The following is a 14,809-nucleotide window of genomic DNA, read 5'->3' as shown; positions in this document are numbered from 1 at the left end:
TTTTTTTGTTCGCTCTGAGCGAGCCTATCCCAGCAATCTTCGGGCGAGAGGCGGTGTCCACCCTCAACTGGTCGCCAGCCATTCGCAGCCACATTCACACCTACGGGTCATTTAGTCTTCACACATAAACACACATCATTTAAAAAAAATCATTATTATGTGAACATTAAATTGATGGATAACTAGTTCTGAAATCAGAAGCCAGTAACAACTGGGCAACTATTATTCAATTGATTTAAAAAGGGGTATTGGTAACCAAAAAAAAAACGCTTGCAATATCTTACTAACTAGATCTGACCTAGTTTGTATTTACTTGGGTTGTTGTCCCCTTTAAATGCGACAAATATGCAAACAAAACAAATCAGAAAGGGTGCAAATACTTTTCACGGCGCGAACATAAGTATGACGCGTCAAGCTGAGATGTGAAAAGTTTCAAGTCGATTAGACGATCCGTGTGAGGGGCGTGGCCTGACAAAGTGTTGGCATTTAATAACAGCGCCACCCCGTGGCCATCCATCGATGGAGTTACCATGTTTTGCTGAACGTTCCCGTCACGTGTGCATGCAGCGCTTCAGCAAGACGAAGTGATGAAAAACAGTGGCCAGCGTTGCATCATGGGTAAAGCAAGAGGAAGTCGAGCCAACCAAGAAGATTGCGCGATGTTAATGAGCGAGTCCGCGGATGGATGGATGAATGAATGTGCGTTTGCGGAACGATAACATAGCATACACGTATCTGTCTCCTTTATTTTTTTCCGTGAAAATTAAGGGTCAATAACGATTGTTAGAAAAATAAATAAAGATCGAGAAAGAAAGGAAAACGTCGGATTATATTTTCATTTTCTATTGGTTCCGGGCTCTTGTTTCTGTCCGGTGACGTGTGCTGACGGACCAACTCGACATGTCTGCAGCGGGTGAAAAACTCGTCAAAGTGTCTCAAAATGAGGACGAGGACAAACTGCAGCTGATTAAAGGTGAACATTTACACGTTGATTGTGTGTGTCGGTTCTAAGGTTGACAGTTTGCTGCTCTGTGTTGACGTGTATTATTTTTGCGAAAGGTCAGCACAGATGTTTTCCATTTATTCTCGTGACACACACGTGCAGACGAACAAAAGCACACTTTGAGGAGACCTTGTGTTTTCAAAGTCGACGCGTTGTCAAAGGAGGTGAAGGTGTGTCCACGTTTTGTGCTTGGCGTGTGCAGGTGCCGTCTTCCTGGCCACGGTTTCGTCTTTGGGCCTCATTGCGGGCTTCGGATCCACTTTGGCTTTGGCCAAGAAGAACAACCCCGGCTGCTTCGCTAAGGTAACACAACTTGGATGCTGCATGACAACTTCCGGTTCCCAGCACGCCAGCTTTCAACGCCACTTCCTGTTTGGGTGAAACTTCTCGATTATTATCGCAATAATTAACGTGATCGTTACGATCATCATCGTCATGTCTGAGTAGTTTTTTTTGTCAGGATGATTTTTTTTTAATCTATATTTTTAAATGGGTTCTATAGCTCAAAATGTGTCCCTGCTGACATGCACTTCTTACACGAACAACATGGCTGCCAACAGAGTGGGGGTAGTTTGAAGAAAAAAAAAAAAAAAAAAAAATTATCCTATTTACTCATTGACTGGCAGCCATTTTCTAAGCAGGAGTCTCCTTATTGCCAGCAGTTCTGAGAGATTTTGACCCACGGAATATTTTGTTCTGTAACAGTATAGGCACTGAACCTACCACAAGAAAAAGCACACTCTCTTCTTTCACCAGACAAACATTTAGTTGATCTTTTTCTGTGCTTTACTAATCAGCAGTGAAGCATGGGTCCACCTATGGGGATCTGTTAGTCATCGCAGTGCTTGACAAAGCTCAATTTCACAGACAAGCCAGGTGAGACCCTGCGCCACGCCTGCCCGTTGAAAAACACGCGTCGGTGGAAGTAAACGCTCGGATTCCAGTTGATCAACAGAAAAGGCCACGACAGCCGACGGGTTCACAGCGATTAAAAATGTTAATTCCTGTTGATGTTGAAAACAAATGTTCTTCCGGGAACACGTTGGAAGCAAACATTTTCACGTGTGATGCGGTGCGTGCGTTTTCCACGGCAGGGCGCCACGGCCACGGCGGCGCTGCCCGAGAGCGGCGCGGCGCTGGCGCTGCGAGCGCTGGGCCGAGGCTCGTTGTACGCGTGCTGCGGCGTGGGCCTGCTCGGCTTCGGCGTGTGGAAGCTGCTCGGCGTTCGCGGCGTACGTCGCCGTCCGCCTCGTCAACATTCCTGCGAGCGTTCGCACGGATGGGAAACGATGACATGAAAATGTCCCTGTTCTTTCAGCTGTCCGACTTCCGACAGAAGATGTCGTCGTCGTTCCCGCCCGTCCCCAAGTCGGACTCGGACGCGGCCCCGGGATCTGACCCGCAAGAATTGGACTCGATCTTCAAGTCCAAGTGACGGAACCTGTTGGAATGCATCTGAAAGTGACTTATGAGAAGACGGGTGGTGCTTTCGAGGACTCGTGGTGCGTTCAATGACTCGTTTGAGGGCATTTTCTGTTTGTGGTTAACTTCACACCTGTCACACATCAACCCTCGTTTGCTTGTTGATGTTATCGTACACATACGCGGGATATGAAGACATTACTGTATACTTTGCAGCGGATATAAAAAGTCCACACACCCCTGTTCCATGCCAAGTTTTTGTGAACTAAAAAAATGAGACCAAGAAGAATCATTTCAAAACTCTTTCCTCCACTGATGTGACCTTTAAGAAGAACTGTAGAACTCAAATATATTTTCGTGAGGGAAAGTATTGTACAAGTGTGCACACCCTTATATATGTGGCAGTCTTCAGAATTAACCAATCACAGTTAAATGGCTGTCAGCCCACACCTGCCACCGTTTAAAGTGCCTCGGGTTTATCACTTTCTTTTACCCAAATGCTTTTGGGAGATTTTGTCCTTTTTTTTTTTTTTTTTTTTTTTTTTTGTAAGGTAATGCCTTCCGTGTTTCCAGCTTACCTACTTCGTAGCCCAGACATGAAGAAGACGGGAGATTGTTGTCACATATGTAATGAATAGCCAGTTCGCCTTTTTGCCAGAAATTTCTGCAGCACCTTCAATGTTGCTGTCGGCACCTTGCCAGCCTCCCTCACCACTTTTCTCGTGATCTGTCCATCAATTTGGAAGAGACGTGCAGTTCTTGGTAATGTCACTGCTGTGCCATATTTTCTCCACTTGATAATGACTGTCTGTTTTCACTCTGTCCCATGGTCTATGTAACGCCTTTTGAAATTATTTTGTATAAGGACCGTGGCTTGTGCTGTAAGGTGTGACTACAAAAATGTAAGGAAAAGCCTACCTGAACATCTGAACCGTAGTTGGAGTTAGGCCAATTATATATTACTGGTGCACTCACTGTCGTAGTCTCGCCACGCTGCCCTGTTTGCAGATCTGTTGTTGACCGATACTGGCCTCTCATGCCAGAGTAGCATCTGCACCATTTGCACAATCGACATTGTCCCAGACTATCGCACTACTCGTCAATTTAAACCGCATACACTCCTCGAAGTCTCGGCGCCCTTTGCACAATGCTCATTGCACACCGGACTGTTGCCATATTAGTCATTCAAACTGAGTGCTTTTTGCACAATTGTCCCCAAAAAATTATAATTACCAGATAACTAGCAACCCTTTAATGCGCAGTGACTGTTTTTCTCTCTGTGTCAATTGACTGTCTGTTGTCGTACTGGAGCGGCTCCAGCTACCGGAGACAAATTCCTTGTGCGTGTTTTTTGGACATACTTGGCAAATAAAGACGATTCTGATTCTGATCAAAGGCACTGTCATTGGTGGCAGATGTGTGCTGACGTTGATTGGTTAATTCTGAACATAGCCACACTCTCAGTTGTAGGAGGGTGTGTACAGTTGTGCAACCACATTATGCCAGTTTATTTTTCTTCTCTCAATTGAATGAAGTTATAAATCACATTTATAGTGCAAAGAGTTTTGAAATCGGTAATCTTGACGAATTTGAGATCACAAAAAGCTGGCATTTGAACAAGGGCGTGTCGACCTTTTCTATCCACTGTAGTGGTGGGCAAGTGAAGCCTCATGAAGCACTGAGGCTTTCCTAACAATTGTGCCGAAAAAGATTCAAAGCTTCAAGACTTCGGTGACGGTGACATCTGGTGGACAACTGAAGCCATAGCAACCTCTAAAGAGCACGACTGAAGCGCTGCTCCTGGCACCGCTTCCCATTACAGAAATCAAAAGTTCAGAAAAGAAAAGTCTGTATGCTCAATCAAGTGTTTTGTTCAGTCATACCAAATAATGATTATATCGTCATGACAATAAAATGTGCAGACGCTCTAGAACGTCATCGGTCACGTGACACTGGTGTCTCGAGAGAAGCTCCGGCACAGCGTTTTGAATCACTCCGCTTCAGGAAGAGTGACACAAGCTCCAGAGCCTCGCTATCATTTGCCCAGCGCAAAACAGCTGTTTTTATCTGCAACTTTGTGTACAGGAGTACCAAATAAATAATCAAAATCATACAAATCTCATTTCTATCTTCACATTTGACAGCTCTTCACATTCAAACTTGTTCTGCTTGTTCTTTGATTGTTAGTCGATTATGTCCGGCAGATGGTGGCGTCATTGCGGATCTTTTGTTGGAATCTGGATCTGGAGAAAGGACTTCGGATCTTGCAGACTGGACCAGGGTATGGTAGCATCATCCTGGATCCGGAGATGGGATCTCGGAGGTGTGGCGTGTTAGAGCATCAGCGTGGAAATGAAGATAAAGGTTGTCATCATCAGTGACGTCGGAGTCATTTGAGGTCCTCCTGCCAGACAAGACACAAGATTAAGACGGTTTTCATGAAGTGGCCGCACGTGGTCTAGTTTCCTGGTCCTCACCACTGTGGGCCGTGATGAGCATGCTCGCGATGTGCTCCAGGGATCCGTTGTTGGGCTCTGCTCGGATGTCGAGCAGCTGGCACATGAGCGGATAAATGTGAACGCTGTCGAACGGCTCGGCCAGGAAGTTCTTCTTGAAGTCAGGTCCGAAGGCCCTGAAGATCATCTTCATGTCCATCTCGCCGTTGTGGAAGCCGTGGTCGCCTTTGTTCACATACACGATAAATCTCTGGCACGGGAAAAACGCCGTTGAGCGGTTAAGGACGTTAGCGTTCTCGAGGCGAAGAGGCTACCTACATTAGCATGGTGATGTCAGAACAGTTAGCTACATTAGCATGTTGACATGGAAGCAGCTAACTACATTAGCATGTCAACATTAGCATGTCCATGTTACAGCAGTTAGCTATCTTAGCATGTTGACATTTGAAATCAGTTAGCTAGTTAGGGGATGCAGTTAGCTATAATAGCATGTCTACATTAGCATGTTGACAGGAAAGTAGTCAGCTACATTAGCGTGCAGCATTTTGAGGATGACACTGTTAGGATGTTGACATTTTACCAGTTCGCTCCATTAGCTTAGCTAGAATGTTATATTAGCATGTTGACGTGGAAGCAGTTTGCTACATTAGAATGTACACATTAGTATGTTGCCATGAAAGCAGTTAGCTACATTAGCATGTTAACGTGGAAGTGGAAGCCCTCAGCTCCACTAGCATATTGCCTATAAAACAGTTTGCTAGAGTCACATGTTGATGTGAAAGTGGTTAGCCACTTTAGCAGATTGATTTGAAAGTGAAAGCAGTTAGCATTAGCTGACCGAAAAAGTTGAGGTTGAATGCGGCATGCTAATGTAGCTAACTGCTTTCCATGTTGACACGCTAATGTGACTAACTGCTTCCACATCGTGCGTGCCAACCTGAAAGTGAACGTAGTTAGCATGAGCATCAGCACACTGACCGAGTTGAGGTTGAAGCCGAGGTCCGCCACCACCACGACGGGCGGCAGGCGTCGGCTGCGCGCCAGGTGGAAACTCTCGGGCATGTCCTCCTTCCTGTAGACGGTCAGGTTGGGAGCCTTAGCTAGCGCCTCCAGTACTTCCCCCTCCTTCCCCGGCCGCGGCGTCAGGATCCCGAATCCGCCGTAGTCCAGAATCTCGAAGCTGGCTAGCTTGAGCAGATTCAGGTACTTGTTGAGCACGATTTCGTCCACCAGAGGGCGCTTCTTGACGGTGGTCATGCCGTGGTCGGACGTGATGATGACGTTGAGGCTGGCGTCCAGCTTGTGCCGCCCGATGGCTTCCCGCAAGTAACCCACCGTGCGATCGATCTGCCGGATGATGGCCTTCCGGTCCGGGTGGTCCGGACCCCGGGCGTGGCCCACATTGTCGGGCTCGCCGTAGTACAAGGTGACCAGGTCAAAGTCCTCCTCGGAGAACCAGCTCAGAACCGTGTCGATGTTGTGCTGCCACTCGGTCTCGTTGTCGTCGGGGTAGCCCTGCTCCTCCACGACGGCCCGGTTCACCGCCTGGCCACTGTAGTTGGCACCACCTCCGGGGTAGTAGAAAGAGGCCGTTTTCAGACCCTGGGACACACGAAAACTTTCATTTATGTTGCTTAGCATGATCACTTGATAGCTTCAACATGCTCATGTAGCAAACTGCTAGCCCGGTACCACACACATTCAGCATGCTAATGTAGCTCACTGTAAAACAGTGATTCCCATCTGGTAGGCCAGGACCCAAAGTGGGTCGCGGACCCATTTTCGGCGGGTTGCGGACAGTTAGTTAAAAATGACATGTACAGGAATCTTATTTTGATTTTTCGAGTAGCCTACAATACAGAGGTGTACCAAGTCTCCACATGGAACATATTAGGTCAGCGACAGACATTGTAGCTGCCTCGCCCTTTGCCCACTAGTTTACGCCATAAACAAATACAGTGCAGCTCAGCCTCCGGCTAGCAGAGGTCATGGACGTGCAATCTTCTTTTGGCGGTAGCCTAAGTCAAACTCAATTTGAAACTGCATTTAAAAATATATAATGTACTGTACATGTGTTTTTATATGCTATTTAAAGAAAAATGCTTTACCTTTCTTAACTTCTATAAAAGTGGGTCACGACTTTACAACAATAGGAAAATGTGGGTCCTATGGTGACAACAGTTGAAAACCACTTGCCTAAAACATACTATCAACATACTTACGTCACCGAATGTCATTGGCAGGCTAATGTAGCTAACTGGTAGCCTTACACCAGTTGTTTTGCTGGTAAGCCAGGAGTGTACAGTACATCTCGCCGCCTAAAACATCAGCAGTTGCCTCTCGTCTGGCAGCTGTCGATGTCCATTACAAATAGCCGAAGGTCAACACAAGTTCACATGGCTGTTGGATCAATTTTGTAAAAAAAATCCACTACACTAACATTATGCCATCAGCATGCTGCTGTTGCCATCTTTGACATCCTAATATAGCTAAGTATTAACCTAGCTAGAGCATACTGTACAGTCAACCTGCTAATGTGTCTAAGAGCATCATCGTGACACGATCATCATTCTAATATGGCTAACATAACATCATCTTCTGACATGTTCGTCACTGCTAATGTGGCTAACAGAACATCATCAGACATGTTCGTCATGCTAATGTGGCTAACAGAACATCATCAGACATGTTCATCATGCTAATGTGGCTAACACAACATCATAATCATCTGACACGTTCATCATGCTAATGCGGCTAACGTAACATCATCATCCTCTCACATGTTCGTCATGCTGTTGTGGCTAACGTGAGTTGTTGATTGAGCGGTTAATGTTAGATTGACAGCTGTCTGTCACCTGGTTCTGCGCCGTTATCCAGAGTGGCAAAACGCCGTTGTCCCACCACTCGGAGCGCTTGAGGGTCTCCTTGTGAGGAACCTTCTGGTTGGTCCGCGGGTTAAACATCATGTTGTGGACCACCTCGTGGTCCTCCACCCAGCGGCCTGAACAAGAAGAAGATGAAGAACAAGATGATGAAGAAGATGGACATGGTGATCAACATAAACCGAGGAACATTTGGGAGGTGCACATGAAGCTTGATGACGTCACACTTGCAAACCAATCAGTTAACACGGTTGATTTTCATTTGTTACCAAGCTCAGCTCACAAATCAAACCACCAGGACAGGACAGGAGGAGAAGAAATCTGATCAGAACACAACACAACAGGAGCTGGTGTGATGACAGGACAGGACGAGATTTGACACGACAGACAGGAAAAGGCGTGTCATCATATGACAAGTGCGATACGTTTGATCATATGACTCCGATACTGTCCAACTTGCTCTGGCTGCCAGTCCACTTCAGATGCGATTTAAAGGTTTTGCTCCTCACTCATAAAATATGACATGGCGTAGTACCCTCTTACCACGCTGACTTAGTTGTACCGTATGTTCCGTCCCGAAACCTACGCTCGCAACGCGCTGGGCTTTTGGTGACTGAGAGCCAGAAAGAAGTCTGCAGGTTCTCGAGCCAGCAGATATTAGAGCTGCTACCTCAGTAGAAATGTTTCAATCTCGACTTCAGTCTAATTTTGACACTTTGGCATTTAGTTAAAGTACACGTAGGTCTGCTTTCCTGCAGCTTGTCTTATCTCCACCCCGAAGTGGCAATGACCGAATCCGAGGCTGTTGCTTCACGGGTTCTGCAGCCACCGTCTGGGACAAGATCGGTGGTGGACCTCTTCCCCGGAGTCGCTGCTGCGGAAGATTCTGCTCCGAACGACTGGAGCGACCTGGTCATCCTGAAAGGGGGATCCGTCCACCTGGTCCCCTCTCTAGCTTCAATCGTCACGCTTCAATCGACCCTTGAGGTCAAGTCAACTCCTGACAAGTTCGAGTCTGCTTTGTGGAAATGGCTTTCTTCTGTCTCTCTCCTTTTGTCTCTCTCACCCAACCGGTCTTAGGTCTGCTTGAGGTTTCTTCCCAAGAGGGAGTTTTCCTTGCTCGTGTGAGGTTCAGTGGGTCTTTTAATGAATGAGGAGTGTGGCCTTTGACCTGCTCCATGTGTAAAGTGCCCTGAGACAACTTCTGTTGTGATTTGACAGACACCACCGGACAGACAACCGGAGAGGAGCGGATATGACGCCACAGGACAGATGACAGAACGGGACAGGACTGAGTGCGTGAGATTGTGGGCCGACCTGTGATGGTGGTGAAGTGCGACGGTGAGGTCATGGTCAGCATGGGCGGCGTGATGTACTTGGCCTTGACGCCGTCCCGCGCCATCCGATCCAGGTTGGGCGTGTCCACGTCCTGGTCGTAGTCCCAACGGAAGCCGTCGAAGGAGATCAGCAGAAGGCGCTTCCCGGTCCCGGTCCCGGTCGTGCTGCCGGTCGGGTTAGCGCAGGCCCCGGCCAAAAAGGTGCCGAAGAGGAGAACTGACTCGCAGCCTGGCGCCCGCCATTGAGTTGCGATTGTGAGCGGGCGCGGCGGCGGCGGCTCACTGATAAATATCTGCTGATGTCTTCAACCGGACCTTGGACCATCTTTGCAAGCACGCACACGCACTTTGATTTAGATATGCAGCGCCATCACACACGTCAAGTCTCGCACTTGCTGTTGTGCGGCCGCTTTATCAGACTAACTGATTACAATATGAAGGCTGTAAACACAATCAAGCGATGACTGCATTCTCTTTGCACGTGAATCATCCATCAATGCGATGATGTCATAACCATTAGCCTTGACTCCGTCTCAAGGTCAAATTTGGGCTCCTTTCTTCACATTTGAAGTTCATTTAATGTATTCATTAATGGCAGTTTCAATAATGCGATTAGGATTATTAGTTTACATTTACGATTAAAATACCCAAATTAGGTTCTTATGTAGCCTTGACGCATTTCATTACATTTGAATGTATGAAATTATGATCAATTAAAGTTGATGTCATGCAAATTAAGTTTCTCACAATGGATTTGACACTTTTCCCATTTTAATATACAAAATTATAATTCATAAAATAATGTCATAGAAATGAAGTTCATTGAAGTAGGTTCAATACATTTGTAGTTATATTTAAAATTATTGTTAAAAGCAAAAACATGATCTTAAAAAAAAAATCACACCAATTAATAATAGCTTCAACATAATTAAATGCGCTTTTAGTTTAATTATCATAATTCGTAGGGATGTCCCGATCCGATCCCGTGATCAAAAATCGGGTCATCGCGTGATTTTCAGCTGATCGAGATGAGGTGAAAAAGGTTTTATACTAGACAATGTAACTTTTCGGGGTATTTTTAGTACCGATATAATATATGTGACTCACACACAAACATAGTCTCTGCCCTCCCTGAGTTAAACTGAACGCTGCAACAAAAAGAATTACATCGCATATTTAAATACAAGACACACATGATCGTTTTAGAAATCGCCTGCATAATGCTAACAGTCAGTTGAAAACCCCATCGACGGGATAGCTAGATTTAGCATTAGATCACGGGTAGGATTTACCTTGAAATCACGAATATTTATACACAAACTCCGTCGTAACACATACGCACGCACGCAATATAACAATACTCACTGGGATTTATTCTTCCTAATGTGTGAAAAACTAGTTAATTTTTTTTTTTTTTATCGTGACGTTGTATTTACTTTGTTTTTTTATTTTTTACTGCAAATGTAGCTCCGTTCTTGCATCGCACCATACTTGCCCCTCAGAGGCCAAGGGACGCACAGCAGGAACAGCAGATACAGTCATTTTCCCCACTGTCTGTCTGACATAAAGTCAGACTGAAATGTTCCTGTTTTAGGTCAATTAGGAGTACCAAATATCTATCTCTATATATATATCAGATCGATAATAATAAATGTCTTAAATGTTTATTTAAAAACTAGTTGAGATGTTATTTCCATAGATATGAATGGGTAGACACGCCAGAGCCGAGAATCAGCCCGGGAAACAGACGTGCCTATATAGCGGCCATGTTGGAGAGGTCGAGGTTCCCATAGGAGGCAATGCATGGACGCTGAAATTAAGTCGTAACTTGCCTATTCCTCAATCGATTCTTATGAGGGTCACTATTTGTCAACGCCAAAGCGTATGCTATCAATAAACAGCATTTTGTTTTTAAATAAAAACGATTATATTCAAATGTGTTTTTTTCATGTGAAGGGACTCGCAGTTCCCTTATCGTAATTGGGCGCCGTTTTACGCCATGCAGCGCAATGTTCCGGCATCATTGGTCTTTTGGTTTTCTTGCCGTACACACACAGTGAAAACTTTGCCTCCTGTTGCAGTCGGCGCGGAGCTCGAAATGGGCGTGTCGTATCTAGTACCAATATATATCTGTGGTTATTCCACTATGAGGGCATGGTTTCCGTTGCGTGATGACCCGGAAGTCATCATGTTTTGGCGACTGATTTCCGGTAACTTTCTCACTCGGCTTTCCCAGTCAAAGGAGACTTATGTTGTGTTTGGAGTGTGGCCGTTTGGTCGTGGTTCGAGTCCTGTGTAGACGTCACACCAAGGTACGGTGCCGTTAGGACGACTTCGCTCGTCCTCAACGCGAACAGAATATCAAAAGTACTTTGAGGACATTCCGTGAGACATACGCTCTGCTATCTTTTCGGAACTAATCATAATTGGTTTAGTAAGAGTAAGCACAAATATGACATTTGTGATGAAATGGGATTTATTACGAGAATGAATGATGCAGTTTCTGATTGTTCCCATTCTGACCATCTTTCTAAATTGTGCAATGTTCTACAAACGTTGCATGCCGCAGCTTGGATATGTAAATTGTGTATAAAACACTAGTCGTTTCATTGAGTAAACATGCACGGAGTGCATGCACAAAATAGACTATATTTGTCAAGCACATTGTGAGATGATAAACAGGATAGAGCTCTGAAGATGAAGGGAGTATTGCAAGGTGCATCTCAGTAAAATGTTTGTTGACATAAATTTTTTTCCCCCAGGACTGTACGTACACTTCCTGTATTGTATGGCATAGAAACACAATGTATCAATTAGTACCAAATGGAAGTTTGTGTGATGAAACTTATTTTGGTGTCTTCTAGAGATGTCGCTGTTGCAAGGTTTCAGGTTGACGACGCTCACCACCTTCCTTCAAGGCAAGTCGCAATAGTATTGCTTTTAATACTCATATGTGTTCATCCTCATAATTTGTTTTGTTAATATAATATTTATGCAGCAGTACCTTGACTTACAAGTTTAACTAGTTCTGTGACCAAGTCGGTAACTCATATTACCCGTGTGTATAAACTCAAATTTCCACATTGCAAAGAATTAAAATGCCATTCATCAAAAAAAAAAAAAAAAACACCACCATGACAATTAGTTTGTGTTTTTAATAAAGAGAAATGGAAATGTGTTATATTAAAACAACAAGAGAGGATGTAAACAAATGAACTGGTTTATAAACTGTGATTAAGCCAAGTGATGTGTGCCTTTAAGGGGCGTGTCCTAGTGAATGACATCAGGAACTTGGCTGGTTTGTCTGCATGTGAGCGGTGGTGGCCTACAGCAGCTCCTTGCGAGTGTTCTCATGTTGTCCTCGTTGACTGTTTTAGAGAGCGCAATAGTCGCTGATGCGCTTCCAGCCATTTATTGAACGGAAAAAAACTGCCAAAGACACACATACAAGATGCTACAAAATTTGCGCCAAAGCAATGGCTTGCACACAAAAAAATGCAAATTGGGGAATGAGTTTTTCAGCAAATAATAATCGGTTAATTTGGGAAATAGTAGATGTATTTTTTAAAACATTTTTTAAAGGCCCACCGATACCAATATTTGGATGAATAAAGTTACGATAGGGATTAATCGCCCATTCATTCATTTATTCATTCATTTTCCGCTGCTTATCCGAGGTCGGGTCGCGGGGGCATTAGCTTTAGCAGGGACGTCCAGACTTCCCTCTCCCAGCCACTTCTTCCGGGGGGGTGGGGGGGGTCCCGAGGCGTTCCTAGGCCAGCCGAAGGACGTAGGCTCTCCAGTGTGTCCCGGGTCGTCCCCGGGGTCTCCTCCCGGCGGGACGTGCCCGGAACACCTCACCGGGGAGGCGTCCGGGAGGCATCCAGATCAGATGCCCGCACCACCTCATCTGGCTCCTCTCGATGCGGAGGAGCAGCGGGTCTACTCTGAGATCCTCCCGGATGACCGAGCTTCTCGCCCTATCTCTAAGGGAGAGCCCGTACACCCTGCGGAGGAACTCATTTGCATCCGGGGTCTCGTCCTTTGGGTCACGACCCACAGCTCGTGACCAAAGGTGCGGGTAGGAACGTAGATCGACCGGTAAATTGAGAGCTTCGCCTGTCGGCTTTGCTCCTTCTTCACCACAACGGACCGATACAAAGTCCGCATCGCTGCAGCGATCCGCCTGTCGATCTCCCGTTCCGTTCTTCCCTCACTCGTGAACAAGACCCCGAGATACTTGAACTCCTCCACTCGGGGGCAGGATCTCATCCCCGGAGCCGGAGAGGGCACGCCACCCTTTTCCGACCGAGGACCACGGTCTCGGATTTGGAGGTGCCGCTTCACGCTCGGCTGCGAACCGCTCCAGCGAGAGTTGGAGATCACGGCCCGATGAAACCAGCAGAACCACATCATCTGCTAAAAGCAGAGATGCAATGCTGAGGCCATCAGACCGGAACCCCTCTACGCCTCGGCTGCGCCTTGAAATTCTGTCCATGAAAGTTATGAACAGAATTGGTGACAAAGGGTTATTGTTGGTTGTTTAAATGTCTTTGTCTTATGTTTTAATGTGTAAAAAAAATAAAATAAAATTGTCCGATTAATAGTTCGGGCCCAATTTGTAAGTCAAGGTACTGCTGTATTCATGGGCGTGCGTGTGTGCGTGTGCAGCATCCCAGCGTGCCTGCGCGTGGACACGCCCCCTCCTGAGCCGGCCCATGGCCACCCTCAACCAGATGCACCGGCGGGGCAAACCCAAGGCGCCCCCAAAACCCTCGGGCGCCACCTTCGGGCAGCCGCAGATGAAGGCGGTCATCCTGAAGACCATGATCCGCAAGCCCAAGAAGCCCAACTCGGCCAACAGGAAGTGCGCCCGCGTGCGCCTCTCCAACGGCAAGGAGGCGGTGGTGTTCATCCCCGGCGAGGGGCACAACCTCCAGGAGCACAACGTGGTTCTGGTGCAGGGAGGGCGCACGCAGGACCTGCCCGGCGTCAAGCTCACCGTCGTCAGAGGAAAATACGACTGCGCGCACGTGGTCAAGAAGAAACAGTGAACGTGGCGCCGCCGCCACCTGGATGCATGGAGAAACACTCAACTCGCAAAAAGTTGGGGATATTGAGTAGAGGGGTGCGATAAGTCATCGATTAATTGACAACTAAGTCATTATCAAAGTAATGGACCACTATTTTGTTCCTCAGTTAATCGTTTCGAGACCCAGTTTAAGTTCAATGTGTCCAAAATCCTCTGATTTCAACCTCTCAACAGTCGCTGAATTTGTGTGTTTCACGCGCTAAATAAACAGGACAACGTTTTGAGGACCTGATGGTTTGAAGCCAATTTGTTTTCTTTATGGCTGGTGTAGTTTAATACATGTACTGTATATGATTTATTTATACAAATGTGATATATGTAAACACGAAAGAAGCCGAAATATCGACTGTTGTCATGTCATGGTACTTGCCCCTTCATACACACACACACACACACACAGGCATTATTGTTATGTGGTAATAAAAGGTGACAGTTTTCTATATACCGGAAGGACATTATTATAAAGTCCATATAACGTTCCCTGCCATTGAATGGAGACCAGCCCAGGGTGTACCTCGCCTCTCACCCGAAATCAGCTGGGATAGACTCCAGCCGCGCCGCCGGACTGTTTACAAAACGGATGGGCTACTAAACGTTAATATTGCACACTTGTAGAA

At 46.2% G+C, this 14,809-nt stretch overlaps 3 protein-coding genes across 6 annotated transcripts; 2 read left to right on the top strand and 1 right to left on the bottom strand.

The window, feature by feature from the left end:
• Positions 1 to 541: 541 nt before the first annotated feature.
• tmem242 (transmembrane protein 242) lies at positions 542 to 9,789 on the top strand. 4 transcript variants are annotated; one of them, XR_009768481.1, is made up of 6 exons: positions 542 to 973; positions 1,206 to 1,306; positions 2,098 to 2,235; positions 2,322 to 2,505; positions 4,613 to 8,258; positions 8,522 to 9,789. XR_009768481.1 is itself a non-coding variant. In XM_061675356.1 (4 exons), exons 1-4 carry the CDS (start codon positions 901 to 903, stop codon positions 2,436 to 2,438), a joined length of 429 nt encoding a protein of 142 aa, XP_061531340.1. In that variant the 5' UTR covers positions 542 to 900; the 3' UTR covers positions 2,439 to 4,518. The 4 variants fall into 4 exon arrangements, 1 of the variants encoding a protein (XP_061531340.1); XR_009768480.1 differs by having other exon boundaries at positions 4,630 to 9,789; XR_009768479.1 differs by having other exon boundaries at positions 4,613 to 9,789.
• Positions 4,365 to 10,347, bottom strand: zgc:153896 (uncharacterized protein LOC569930 homolog). The gene is made up of 6 exons (XM_061675496.1): positions 10,343 to 10,347; positions 9,081 to 9,403; positions 7,737 to 7,882; positions 5,860 to 6,483; positions 4,903 to 5,131; positions 4,365 to 4,829 (listed from the first exon to the last, which is right to left on the bottom strand). Exons 1-6 carry the CDS (start codon positions 10,345 to 10,347, stop codon positions 4,759 to 4,761), a joined length of 1,398 nt encoding a protein of 465 aa, XP_061531480.1. The 3' UTR covers positions 4,365 to 4,758.
• Positions 10,348 to 11,276: 929 nt separating this feature from the next.
• mrps12 (mitochondrial ribosomal protein S12) lies at positions 11,277 to 14,609 on the top strand. Its single transcript, XM_061675861.1, has 3 exons — positions 11,277 to 11,412; positions 11,965 to 12,018; positions 13,772 to 14,609. Exons 2-3 carry the CDS (start codon positions 11,967 to 11,969, stop codon positions 14,152 to 14,154), a joined length of 435 nt encoding a protein of 144 aa, XP_061531845.1. The 5' UTR covers positions 11,277 to 11,412; positions 11,965 to 11,966; the 3' UTR covers positions 14,155 to 14,609.
• Positions 14,610 to 14,809: the final 200 nt, after the last annotated feature.

This window comes from Phycodurus eques, chromosome 4 (genome assembly GCF_024500275.1).
Source record: "Phycodurus eques isolate BA_2022a chromosome 4, UOR_Pequ_1.1, whole genome shotgun sequence".
Taxonomy (NCBI): Eukaryota; Metazoa; Chordata; class Actinopteri; order Syngnathiformes; family Syngnathidae; genus Phycodurus; species Phycodurus eques.
This window is presented reverse-complemented; position numbering and strand designations above follow the sequence as displayed.